We start from the raw sequence: 13,690 nt of genomic DNA on the forward strand, positions 1-13,690 counted from the left end.
CAGGGAAGCAGCAGGAGCACCTGGGGCTCCTTCTGGAAAGTAAGTCCTGGTATAGGTGGGGGCAGATGAGGAGGGTTAAGCCTGGCAGTGGGCTGGGGCCATTGGAGAGCGGCAGAGGGGGTAAGCCTGGGGTGGGTTAGGGAGACGGGGTGTGGGGTTGAGCCACAGCCCATGCGTGGGCATGGGAGGGTTGAACCAGGCTGGGGAGGGGGATGAGCCAGGGCTGGGGAGGGGGATTGAGCTGGGTGGGGGAGGCGGTGGGGGGGAGAGAAAAAATGGAGCGGGGGTGGGGTTTGAACCAGGGTGAGGGGAGGTGAGCCAGAGCTGTGCGTGGGTGGTAAGCAGGGCTGGGGAGGAGACGAGGTTAGAGCTGGGGCCAGGTGGAGCGAGATTTTGAATTGTGCTTAACTGGCGTTCATGTGAGTTCAGCGCAACTCGAAATTGTGCACGTCGAGGGTTTACTATATAACCTTGGTTGAGGTACGGGAGAATGAGCCCCTGATCCTATAATTAACATAGTTAGGTCCAGTGATGGTATCTCCAGAATAAATATGTGGAAAAAGTTGGCAACAGAGTTTGTTGCAAGGAAGAGTTCTGGGATTAGTAGTGTTGTGGTATAGCCTATGGTTCCTAGTGAGAATTTTCCTGAGGTTAGGTGGTTGTCTATAGGAGAGGACAGGCCTTTCACTTATGGCCTTTCAGAATGTAGCATTATGGTCTACAATAGGTTGTAGATTTTTGATGATGCACTGCAGGGGTTCAAGCTGGGGGCTATAGGTGTTCACAAGAACACAAGTGGAGTTCTGTTATTGACCTTCTTGGGCCTATCTTGTCCCTGTCAGTCTGTGCTTTTTTAAAACTTCTCGTGGTGAGTAATTAAGTTTTATGAATGCTTGGTAGAGATCTTGAAATTTTTGGTCTCTGTCTGTAGGATCAGAGCATATCTGATTGTATTTAAGGGGTTGGAAACAATTTATACCTCCAGATTAGCAGCACCGCTATGGGCACCTGCATGGCCCCACCGTATGCTAACGTTTTTATGGCTGATTTAGAACATTTCCTCAGCTCTCGTCTATTACCCCTCCTTTACTTACTCTACATGGATGACATCTGTATCATTTGGACCCACAGTAAAGAGATTCTGGAGGAATTCCACAGAGATTGATGGGAAGGTGCAGGTTGTTACAATCTCGGCCTTGACCATTCTACACAAGAGAGGGATTTCCTGGACAGCACAGTACGAATCACTGATGGCCACATCGACACCACTCTCTACCAGAAGTCCACTGACTGACACACTTTACTGCATGCCTCCAGCTTCCATCCAGCATGCACCACATGATCCATCATTTATAGTCAAGGCCTTAGATACAATCGCATCTGCTCTGACCCTATGGATAGGTTTATTTTGTTAGTCTTTAAAGTGCTACGTGACTTCTGGTTTGTTTTGTTAGAATGCAGACTAACACGGCTACCTCTTTGTTACTCTCCAAGGATAGCAGTGTCAGAATAGGGAAAGCAATAAATGCATTCAAGACTCTTCGTCCCATATGGAGATCACAGATAATATGTGCGGAGACAAAAGTGCAGTCTTCAACACAAATGTGAAGGGTGTGCTCTTGTGCACATGCAAGGTCTGGCATACTAAAAAGTCCTCAAATCACAAGCTACAGTCACACCTAAACAGATGCCTGAGGTACATCTTTCACATCAAATGGCGAGACTTGGTCACAAACAAGGAGCTTTGGAACAGAGCAGAACAAGAACCACTTGATCTTCAAATCAAGAGAAGAAAGTGGAGATGGCTAGGCCACAGTCTCAGAAAACTATCATCCAGCATAGTCCATCAAGTGCTCAAATGAAACCCACAATGGAAGTGCAAAAGAGGGGGGACCTTGGACGATGTGGAGATCTACTGACATTGAAAGAAAATGGGTACACTTAGGGTAAGCTAGAAATTTTGTCCCGAAACAAAGTGAAGTGGAGGAGGCTTGTAGATGACCTATACGCTGCTCGGAATGCAAGGGTTGAGTAGTAGTAGCAGTAATATAATTCAACGGTTAACTAGTGCAAGAGGATGTAACTGGGATTTGGGTAATGCATTATTTTGTGTGAATGATGGGTGTAATGTGAATTGAGGGGCAGATTTATTTCTTCAGCTTCATCTTTTCATTTGAATTCTCAAATTTATTCATTGGTAATACATAGTAGAATGTACTTGCTTTATCATGAGTTAATAAACTGGGAAACAGTTAAGTAAGCTCTCTCTTTGTAATAAAAAATTAATATGATCACTTCTGCTCAAAGCTGCTCAGAGAGAGAATCACTTTAACAGCTATTATTTCATTCTGGTTGCATCACCTCACTGCACAGAGGAAACTGACCTATGGTGCAACATAGAGCAGTTCTTCAAGGACATCCTGCAAGGGTAATTGTAAGATTTGAAAAGGCAATATTTATTAGTTAACAACAAATGAATAAATGTGTTAGTTTTTACAGATACATTTCCAAGTAGTGTTTCTTGCTATCAAAATACTGTGTTCAGTATTTTATACATAAAGTAATAGCCTGTTAAGGATGAAGGTACAGAAAAGCAGAGATTCACTTGTTTTTTTGTTGAATATTATGAATATTTCTTTGCTACTCTCATAGCACTAGTTTCTCTGCAATCTCTTTCTCCAGCTTTAGAGGAAAGGGAATCCTTACACCATTACTGTAGCAATGGGCATTCTTATTCACCTCTTCTTTCTTTCAGAGCCCTCTGTTTCTTCAGTGCTCATCAATCCTTCTTTTACTCTGCTTCCACTGGTGCAGTGCTGAGATAATGCACAACTTTTTTTTCTTTCTCCCATCTCCAGCAGCTCAGTGCGAATGAGTTAAGGAGGGGGATACTCATGACTTGACACCCTAGAGTAGTTTGTACTCCTTCTAGTGTCTTCAGCACTTTGAGTCCTAGTTTTCAGCTCTGACATAGTTGCGGAGGTGGTGACAGAATTCTCAGGACCACTCACACGTATCAGCCTTGGAAGTGCATCAGAAGGAAAGTAAGATATTTTTAATTATAGGAATGAGGGAAATTGCTGCCAAAATCAGGAGATCCAATGGTCTTGCATATCACAGTGGGAGCACAGCTATCTTACAAATAATTTGATTATTGTCCCAAGCCTTGCATTTTTAATATGGTCAATAAATGTATGGAGTTGCAAAGTGTGAAGACACTTTATAACTCTTGCAACACATTTATTGCATATACAGAGTGGAAGCCCTCCTGTCGTTCACTTTTGCTTTGTAGAAAATGTTACCCTCTACCCAAGTCTAGTAAATCACTTAAATCTCAGGCTTACCTTTTTCAGGGACCACACATATGCCTAAAACTCAGCATGTGCTTAAATGTTTTACTGGATCAGGGCCTTGCTGTTGTAAAGGCAAAATTATTGAATGTGGATGAGTTTCAAGATAATACATGTCTTAAAGGGACAATTTTAATTTTTCTTGCATGCTAGTTTGTGAATTGAGTCAAAACTTATCTAGGACTATTTGTAGAATGTTTGAGGAAGCCCTCTGGTCAACAAACAGTTGTCAAAATGTCAGATAAGTAGTTAGACTTCGTAAAGCAAAGGTGCCTTAAAAGGGGACAACTTGTCTAGTTAATATGGAGTATATCTTGTTTTCTGTTCAGCATGCATCCTTCTAGCCTTGCCTGCCAAGGTTCTGGTAACATATCCAGTCTGTCTTCAACATAATAATTGGCACTTCTTAGATAGAAAAGGTGGCTGATGGACATTAATGCAAGGAGGGAGAGAAATTACTTCCTGACTCATCTGACCCAGGAAGAACTAAGTGCGATTGTTTGAAATACATCAAGTGAAAGGCCCCTAATTGCTCTGCATTGACGGTGGGACAAATAACTAACTCAAGGAAAATGATGGGTGTGTGCTCTTTATAGATTTCTGATGTTTAAAGAGAATCTGAAAGGATACTGTGTCCCAAAAAAAGAGGAAGGGTGATTTCTCTTTTCACGTTAAAAATTCCAGTTTTGTCTACTCAGGAGGACAGCAGAATGAACTAGTACAATTATGACATCACAAAACTGCCAATGAGCATTTTAAAAGGGGAAGTGAACAGTAGTCAGTGTTCAAATGTTGGCTGATTTGGTTTTGACTCCTGTTTAAAATCCAGAATCAAATGAATATGTGGGGAAAGGATGCCTGCTCTTTGAGATTCCACTCCCCTCAAAACATCAAAAGCACACAAAATCCAACTTGTGCAGGGTGGGGGGAATCTTCCATATGTTCTTTACGCGTAGTCAAAAATATAAACCCATCCCTCTGATGCATTGTTTTTGTCTTCCCTGTTTAGCATATTTTCTAAAACCCCTCAGATTAGAAAACCCTTAACTCCCCTAAGGACAGGGAGGCTTCCAATGGAACCTGATACACAGCTGTTGATGCCTTTCTTCAATGGCTTCCTGGTTATGTCCTTAGGTTCTTAGTTATTCTCCACTTTGCTGCTGAGAGCAGTTTGGCTGTGTGGGTATGTCTGCAATAAGACACATGTAGCTAGCCTGTGCCAGCTGATGGAAACTCGCAAGGCTTGGGCTAAGGGACTGTGTAGTTCCATTCAGGTTTGGGCCGCAGCCTGACTTCTGGGAACCCTGTAAGGCCCTAGAGTCCCGGCCTGAATGTTCACATTGTGGTTGAATAGCCCTTAAGTAAAGTTACAGCCCGGCTTGTTTTCAACAGGCATTCCAGAAAATTTGGTCCTGGAAATATTTGGATTATTTCCCTATATGTAATTCCAAATTTGAGCTCTTGTGGGGTATTCATTGTATCTTTAGAAAATATCTAAAGAAGGTGAAACTGAGAAGCTACAACTAAATAAGTGCTTTTAAAAAGACTCGTTTTTAGTGTTCTTCAGCATGTTTTCTTTTTAAAGTAACATGAACTCATATATACCAGCTGAAATCTGTTTTAATTATAGCCCTTTTTATCTGTTGGCAAAAACGATCTGTCTTCTAGTAATGTGGATTTCTAGATTATCTATCACCAATTACATTCACCAACAGAATTTCCTGTTTCACAGGTCTCCTAGTGGGTACTCTTGATGTTGTGCTGGACTCCAGTGCAAGGGTAGCACCTTACCGAATCCTCTACCAGGCACCAGACTCCTTGGTTTACTGGACTATTGCCTGCGGTAAGAACAAATACACTAAAACAGAATTATTTGTGGGAGTTGGGGGAGGGTGCATGTGCTATGTAACAAATGGAATGTGTCACTGCAAGTGAAGTGCAGGTGTTTTGTGATGATTTGTCAATCAGCTGGAACTGAAAGTTTGTTGATGAAGGAAGTATTTAAAAAATCAGCAAGCCACGTAATATATGTACATGAAACTTGGTTAAATAGATATAATAACTTTTAAGCATATTTATTCTGGATTTTTTCAAAAATTGGGCCCTACTTAATTTCTTCTATTATTAAGAGTTTTTGGTAAGATTGCTATTTCATAAGTAGGATTTCCAGCACTAATAATACTCTCTTGTAAACATGTAATTCTAAGACCCGCAGTGTAAAGTATGAAGCAGTAAATAAATTGTGAATCTGTTTGGCCGTACCTGACTATAATAGAAGCATCTGAATATAATCCATATTGCTATAATTTAGCAATGTTATTACCAACCCTATGACACTGCGTATTGATATTGCAAATTCACAACTGTTCACTAGGTCACAATTTGAGAGAAAAGTTTGCCTACTGGTCACATGTTGGGGCTTTTCTACAATTGAAATGCTACTGTAGCACAGCTACATCACTGTAGCACTTCAGTGTAGACACTTTGGGCACATCTATACTTACGGGAAGATTGGCATGCTGTAGTTGATCTTCCAGAGTTCAATTCTGAGTGTCTGGCGAAGAAGCAGCAGCAAAATCAACCTCTCTAGGCTTGGCCATTGATCCCTGTACTCCATGCTTTTGCATGGGGTAAGGAACGATGACGTGAGACTCCCAAGGCTCACACTACGCTAGGGAAGAAAGTAGATTCTGACAGGTCAATTCTAGCTATGCGAATGGGGTAGCTAGAACTGCATATCTAAAACTGACCAAATGGCCTAATGGAGACAAAACATTTGTATGCCACCAGGAAGGTTTCTGTCATTGATATAGGCAGTTCATTCCCTGAAGAGGGAGTAGGTAGGTTGATGGAAAAATTCTTCAGTTAACTTTGTGCTGCCTGCACTGGGGGTTAGGTCTGCTTTACTACATCACTCAGAATTAGGTTTTTCACACCTCTGACTGACTGGTATAGTTAAGATTGTTTAATTTTCTAGTGTAGACAGCGTCTTAAAGTGGTGAAGACACCCTTGCCCATGGTGTCTTCTAAAGTCAGACTTATTTAATGATTATACCTAACACTAGGGTGACCATCCCTCCCATTTTCAGTGGGATAGGTCCTGTATTTGTGATGCCAAAAAGGCATCCCAGCTTATTTTATAAAAGGGACTAATTGTCCTGTATTTATTGCACAGGAGCAGCTGGCTGCTGGGGAATACATACTATGCTTACTCTTCGTAAAAGATAATACAGCCATTTTTATAATAGACATTTTGGAGTTCTCATTTAACCTACCTTTTATTTTAAATGTCACCTCTGTTACACTGTAGTAGGTGGCTGGGCAATGCAGATTGCTTTCCGCTTAGAGGAGAAACCAGTGATATGGTAGAAGGGCATTTTCTTCGTATAACATGTTAATTCACACTGCTCCTTGAACACAGATGTTCACAAACACCATGCAAACCAGCCCTTTTTTCTCTGTTTGAACATGAATGCCAGGTTCTGAGGAAGCAAGATGCCCCCAGAATTCTTTCTAATAGGAGAGATTGCCTTTCCTCTCCTTACAAATATGTGTATCACAAAACTAACAAGAGTACATCATTCCTTCAAGGATTATAACGCTGCTTGCACATTTAAAAACTGGTTTTCCGGTTGCTCCAATAAATAATTACTTGATTTGCATTTTTAATTGAATTAAGAAATACTTCTATTTTGAATCCCTTGAATTTGTATTTCTAGTTAGGAAAATTTTAAGTTTTGAAAGTTAAGGTATTAGAAAATGTACCTGCTGTCCATTGCATCTTTTTATTGTTGCTTCTTGAATTTGAAGTATCATGGGGGTAGCCATGTTGGTCTCTATCTGTAAAAACAACGAGGTCGTCTGTGGCACCTTTCAGATTAATGGATTTATTTGGGCATAAGTTTTTATGGGCAAACTTCCAAATTTGTTTATCTTTGAGGTGCCATGGGACTCCTCATTGTTTTGTGTTTTTTCCCCTTGAATTTCAGCTAGATTTAGGGTTTTGTATGTCTGGCTGATTATATGTTTTCTGTTAAATGATTGTAGTAGTTAGTCTGACACCTGAAAGGCAATAGTATGACCTATAAATAGTACTCTACCAAATTCACGGTCCATTTTGGTCAATTCTACGGTCATAGGATTTTAAAAATGATAAATTTCTTGTTTTCAGCTATCTAAAAATCTGAAATTTTATGGTGGTGTAATTGAGGGGATCCTGATACAAAAAAGTTGTGTGAGGGTTACAAGATGTTTTGAGGGGCAAGGGTGTGTGGCATCGCCACCTTTACTTTTGCAATTCGGTTGGGTGAGCTGGGCAGCTGGAGAGCGGTAGCTGCTGGCCAGGAGTTCAGTTCTGAAGGCAGAGCTACTGCCAGCAGCAGCACAGAAGTAAGGATGTTATAGTACTTTAACGCCCTTTTATTTTGCACTGCTGCTTGTAGAGCCAGGACCTTTGTCAGCACCCGCCACACTCTGGGTGCCCAGCTCTGAAAGCAATAATATAGAAGGGCAACATGAGAATGGTATTGCCACCCCTACTTCTGCACTACTGCTGGTAGCATGCTGATTTCAGAGCTGGGCAATTGAAGAGCAGTGACTATAATGTTGGCGTGGTGCCCTGCTCAGAAGTCAGTATAGAAGTAAGGGTGACAGTGCCATGATCCTCCTGATGTAATCTTGTGAACCGTTACAACTCTCTTCTGAGTCAGAACCCCCAATTTGAGATATGTTGGTCTCCCCTGTGAAATCTATAGAATATAGGGTAAATACACACACAAAAGGCCTGATTTCATGCAAGGACACTAGATTTTGGTCTATGTTGCATCTTTCATGACTGTGAATTTGGTAGGGCCCTACCTATGAAAAGAAATAAAATCTGTTTTCCTGAGTGCACATTCTTTTCCTGATCTGCGTTGAAACTGGCCATCTGTGTATTACCTGAGAACATCGCACTATGATGATTTTGTTTTTCTACAACTTCTTCCAAGTTTTCACTGTTAACACATTATTCAAAGGTTGTTGCAATGTTCAGCTGTGGCTCCTTAGGTGTAACTCATCTTCCATTGCACAGTTGTTCTTTAGTGTGTTTTCTTGCAAGTATGTCTCTAATTAGTTGGTACTTATACTCTCCAGTTTTTACAGAAACTCATTGCAGTCTCATTTGCCTTCCACAATACGTTAATCCTTGACTCCCCAGGAAGAATGTTACAGAGCTCTGGAAATCATGTGTGTTTGGTTTCTGGCTCACTTATTCAGCAGCTTAACATTACAGTTTTGGAGAAATCCAATGATTATCTACACTCACATACTAGCTGGTTATGTTTGAAGCTGTTTGGCTCTGTAATACAGAGTTGTTATTACAGATTTATAGAAATTAACATAATGTACAATCGCTGTTTCTAATCTGAAAATGACTGAGAGGATCAGGGTCCTCTCTTGAATGGGCTAGGACAGGCGTCAGCAACCTGCATATGGCTCTTTAAGGAGTCATTTGTGGCTCCAGACACTGCTGCCGCTGACTCATCTGTGGCTCTCTACATGCTTCCCCACCCCCAACCTGTCCCCGCCTCTCCCCTGACAAGAGCCACCCAGGCAAGACCTGGCTATACAGGTCGCCTCAGACTCCCTGCTCTGCTGGCAGCTTGCTGATCCCAGGATGCAAGGAAAATCCGGCAGGGTACATGTGCCCAAGCCGCATGCGGCCCTTTGAGCAATACACTCAACCCTTGCTATACGAGCACAATTGGTTCCCACCTTTCTGCTCGTAGGCGAAAACTTGTAAGAGGGACACTAAACTACCATTAAAATACATGTAACGGTCTCTGATTGGTTCTGAGTGCTCCCAACTCAGTGTAGGAGTGGCAGCAGGTGGCGTTGCTTTGGAAAGTTAAGTGAACCTTGAGTTGGGGTGAGGGTATTGGGGAGGGTTAAAGTCTGGGGGTAGTTTGGTGCCATGAATGGGAGGGAGGCTTAAAACCTGGTGGCAGGTTGGGTCCGTGGGGGGTTAAGGCTGCTGCAGGTTGGGTGTGCAGGCTGGCGGTGGGGTCTGCCTGCAGCAGGTTGGGGCCACGGAGCCAGTGGAAGGGTCAGGCTGCAGCGAATTGGGTGTGTGGGGCTGGCGGGGGGGTGAGAAGGGGTGTTCAGGCTGAGGCGGGTTGGAGCTGCGGGGGGTGGGTAAGGCTCATATTAGTCAGGGGAGATCGCTCCTCTAGTGAGCAAAGGTAAGTATACATGTCCCCTGTTTAAGTGAGTACTCGTAAGTGAAGTACTCATTTAATGAGGGATGAGTGTCAAATGCTAGGAGCTAACGAGTGCTGTGTGTCACTGTGAGTACACATTCCACCCCATCCCTTTGAGGGAGAAGCACGTGGCAGCGGCTCTGGCTCCAGTGAGTTGCAGCATTGGGGTACAGCGGGGGGCGGGGGGACTGGGGGGTGCCTGGTTCTGGAGGAGGGGAGTGGGGAACAGGGGTACTTAGAATTTTTTTTAAAGGAGTACTTTATTAAAAAATAAATAAAAATGGTTGAGAGAAGCTGGTGTGGAGGGTTGATGCAAACGTTGCTTCTTCCTGCTGAAGAGTCTATCCCCAGACTCAACTTTTTCCTTGTCCTCATTTGCTCTCCAATCCAGGGGTGAAAATAACTTACAATTTCTAACTGGTACAAATCATCGTGTGTGCGCTCTTCTTAAAATAAGGATTACAAAAAGTATGATGTGGCATTGGCAACTTGTCACAGAGCTCCACTGTACTGGCACAGGCTTACGCTACAATGCTAGGACCTAGGATGTGTCTGTACCATGCACACCAAAGGCTTGGTGGGAGGGGATAGCTCAGTGGTTGAACATTGGCCTGCTACGCCCAGGGTGTGAGTTCAATAAATGGCACCTGCATGGGAGGATCGGGGGCAAACTTTTTTTTTTTAAACATGTCAGGGGTGGTGAATAGGTCCTGCTGTGAAGGCAGGGGGCTGCACGCAATGACCTCTGAAGGTTCCTTCCAGCTCTATGAGAGAGGGTGTGAATTCTAATGAACACCAACATGTTGTGCCAGTGCACACTGTGTTGTGCACTAGTTGGTTCATGTAAGACCCCAGCAAATACATGGGTGTTTGCTTTATATCTGTGGGTATCTGCATCCACAGAACTAGACACATGCTCAAGGAGCTTAGCAGAGGCTACTGGGACTCCAGCCTCGAGCTCTGGTAGGTGTCAGTCCCTCAGTACCCGCAAGTGGGTTTTTTTAGGCTAACAAGTTCTAGTTCTGAACCCTGGCAAGGTGGAGCAACTGTCACTTGGCCTTTAACAGATAATTAGTGGACAAAGGTCCTCTCTTCAGAGGAGAGCTTTGCATAATAAGAGCAGCCACCTGTTGCATAAAGCCTGTGCTCAGTCCAGTACAATGCAGAGGTAAGTTTGGTAACTTTGTCATTGCTGGTTTTAAGTTCTGTAACTGTCTGTAAGCTTTGTAACAATAGTTTTGGGTTTTTATGCATAGCTTTGTGCTGTACAGTTATATTTTGTTTTATGAGCTTTGTTTTGTAGCAGCTGCTAGGTCTAAAGTAGTATACGTTACTAATAAATTATTTATGGCTACTCTCTTTTGTAAGAAATCCTGGCTGTTCATTTTGTAAATGAAATTTCTTTTTGAAGTGGGTCTGTCTCGCAAAAGCTCATCACTGAATAAATCATTTTGTTAGTCTTTCAAGTGCTACATTTCTGCTGCTTTCTTTCTCAAGTGAGCTTTCCTTTGTGTGAGTGAGGAAGGTTTGAGTGCAGCCTGTCTGGACGCGAACTGCCAGCAGCATGTGGATGGCCAGAGAAGAATAGGAGCTGAGCCTGAAAAAGAATCCGCCCAAGAAAGAGAAAGCGGCCCCATCAGTAGAAGATCAAAGTCCTATCTGCTGTTAGCTGATGACTCATGGTCATGCTGAGTCCTGGGACCATTCTGCTGACTCATGGTTATACAGCATCCTGGGGCAGTGGAACAGGAACAATTGCTATTGGACTAAAACACATAAAAGATAGGGGCTAAGGGATAGGAGCTCTCTTTTTCCTTTTTCTTCTTGCCATCAGCACTCTGCAGGAGGTAGCCTCAGTTGGATGGGCGTGGAGGTGCAGGAGGCCCAGGGATCTGGGCCCCTTTCCCTCTCCCCAGGATGAAAGACACTGAGGACTACAGCTGACAGAGAGCAAGCTGACAAGGCGGTCATATGATCAGCTTGCTGCACTGGATTCATGACTTTAGCAAAACACACTGGACCCGCTATGCCTTGGCTGCTTTCACTGTTCCTGTACAACTCTCCACCTGTGTGAGTTCATCTGTGGAAGGGTATGAGTGCAGGAGGGTATGAGTGTTTGAGTGTATACATGAAAACTAGTTACCCCTTTTTCTTTAATCCAATAGTGACATTTAATAAAACCACATGAGTGTAACACAGGGATGGTTTCTCTAGTGTAAAATAACTAAAATGACACCACTGTGACCTGAGCTATAGGGCAAACCCCAAGTTAATCTAGTATATTCCCAACCCAGATTTTGTTTATACTGAAAGAGTTGGGTGACAAAACAGTCAGAGCCTACACCCTGCAGTGCAACTTGTTCGCAGGAAAACCCAGTTTTTGGCAACAAAATAACTTCTATCATACAGACTTTTTTTTTTCTTTTTCCCCTCTTTGTTAACAGAGAGCCGGTGTAGACTCTGCTCTTTGTTTTGTTGACAGAACTGGCTTCTGATGGTATCCCACAATGCCTGCCCTGATGACTCTGCTCAGTCATCTCTGCTGCCGTGGAGGCATGCGCCCCTCTCCTTTCAAAGCTCCGGGAAGTATCTGACAGCTGAATGTGCTAGAATACTCCATTCTGCCTTGCACTAGGAATACAGCAGCGGGTAGACTGCTGCTGCAGGGTAGGGAGATGGGTTGCTGTGCTGCTTTGACATTCCTTGGCTTGGGAAGCTCACAGCGCTACTTGTGATGCTGCTCCCAACAGTTGAGGAGATAGTGGGAGTTGTGCAGCAATCAGCTTTGCTTTCTTTCAACACTGCACTGTGGGATATATTGCCGCAGTGTATTGCTCTCACTATTGATGATGGTGCCCCCCGTGTGGACGTGATTTGTGAACACACTGGCAATTTGTTTTGTCAGCTTTTGGGTGTTGACATAAAATATGTTGACAAAACTTGGTATTGTAGATGTGCCCTGAGGGAATGTCAGGGGAAAAATACAGCCGTGCTCTGTCCCAGGAAATCCGTACATGATAGTCCTCCAGTCCCTTCCCACAAGCCCTCTGGAAACACATTCAGTTTTACCATCAGCCTTTCACTGATCCCTGAACATAAGGGGATCTGCCTTCCTATGTGTCCACTTGAGATCCTTGGTCCAACCTTGTTCGTGCCATCTCTGTCTTGCATCTTCCCAGTATGATACAACAGTAAAATGCCTTCCAATCTTCTGTCAGCGATGGTTTGCCTGCCTCTGACTGATTAACAGATCCAGTACAGGCAAGTCTTGTCAGCTTCTACACGGCAATAGCAACATGCTTCAGAGCACTATTGGCTCTCTCGTTTGTTGCTCTCTCATCTGAGGAGAGGGCAAACTGTTTAAACAGCGTCAAGAATGGGTTGTTTCTCATGTGAAAGTTCTAGACCCACTGCTGATCCTGTGTTGCCTTCTCAGTATGTTCACCCCAATGTGCGCTTACGGTTAGAGCTGGAAGCAGAAATCTGATCTTCCATGAGGGACATGTGCTTGGTTCCTGCCTCTATCTCCCCATGGTCCCTTTTTCTTGTGGTTGCGCTTCTTGCTGGTAAACTGTTGGCTTCATCTTACTCTTTGAGACTGCTTTTGGCTAAGGGATGTGTAGAATGCAGTGTGAGTCCAGGGTCAAACTCAGGCTCAAGAAGAATCCCACTTCTGTATATAAACAAATTACAGTAATCCAGGAATTGGGCACAGGACCTGTGGGGTGAAGGGACTAAGCCTTACTCACGATTCAGGCCAAGTTGTTCCACAGCATAGATGTAGCAGTTCTGGACCAATGCTCTGGGAGTCCACCAAAGTATTCTGTTGACCTTGGACTATCTTCTTTTGTCTTCTGTACAGTTGGTTTCCTATGTTCTACCATGAACAATGAGCAATAGCAGCTGCATTTTGTAAGGATGCCAAGAAGTCTGCAAGATGGATGATTACACTTAGACCTGCACAATGCAGTGTAGACATTTGAGCCACAGGTTGGGACCCAGGTTGAACAATTCCTACCCTGTGATTACAAAGGATCGTAGGTTAACAAACCCAGGATCTGCTAACCCAAGGTTTGCATTGCAGCATAGACCTACCCAAAG

General features: G+C 43.5%; 1 protein-coding gene across 2 annotated transcripts in view; it reads left to right on the forward strand.

Moving 5' to 3' along the window:
* TBC1D9 (TBC1 domain family member 9) overlaps positions 1-13,690 on the forward strand; it is an 83,094-nt gene that overhangs the window by 14,577 nt on the left and 54,827 nt on the right. For both annotated transcript variants that reach the window (XM_074991916.1, XM_074991917.1), the window contains exon 2: positions 5,083-5,193. In XM_074991916.1, coding sequence (XP_074848017.1) covers positions 5,083-5,193 — 111 coding nt within the window. The remainder of the gene's footprint in view (positions 1-5,082; positions 5,194-13,690) is intronic.

This window comes from Carettochelys insculpta, chromosome 4, assembly GCF_033958435.1.
Source record: "Carettochelys insculpta isolate YL-2023 chromosome 4, ASM3395843v1, whole genome shotgun sequence".
In the NCBI taxonomy this organism is placed as follows: domain Eukaryota; kingdom Metazoa; phylum Chordata; order Testudines; family Carettochelyidae; genus Carettochelys; species Carettochelys insculpta.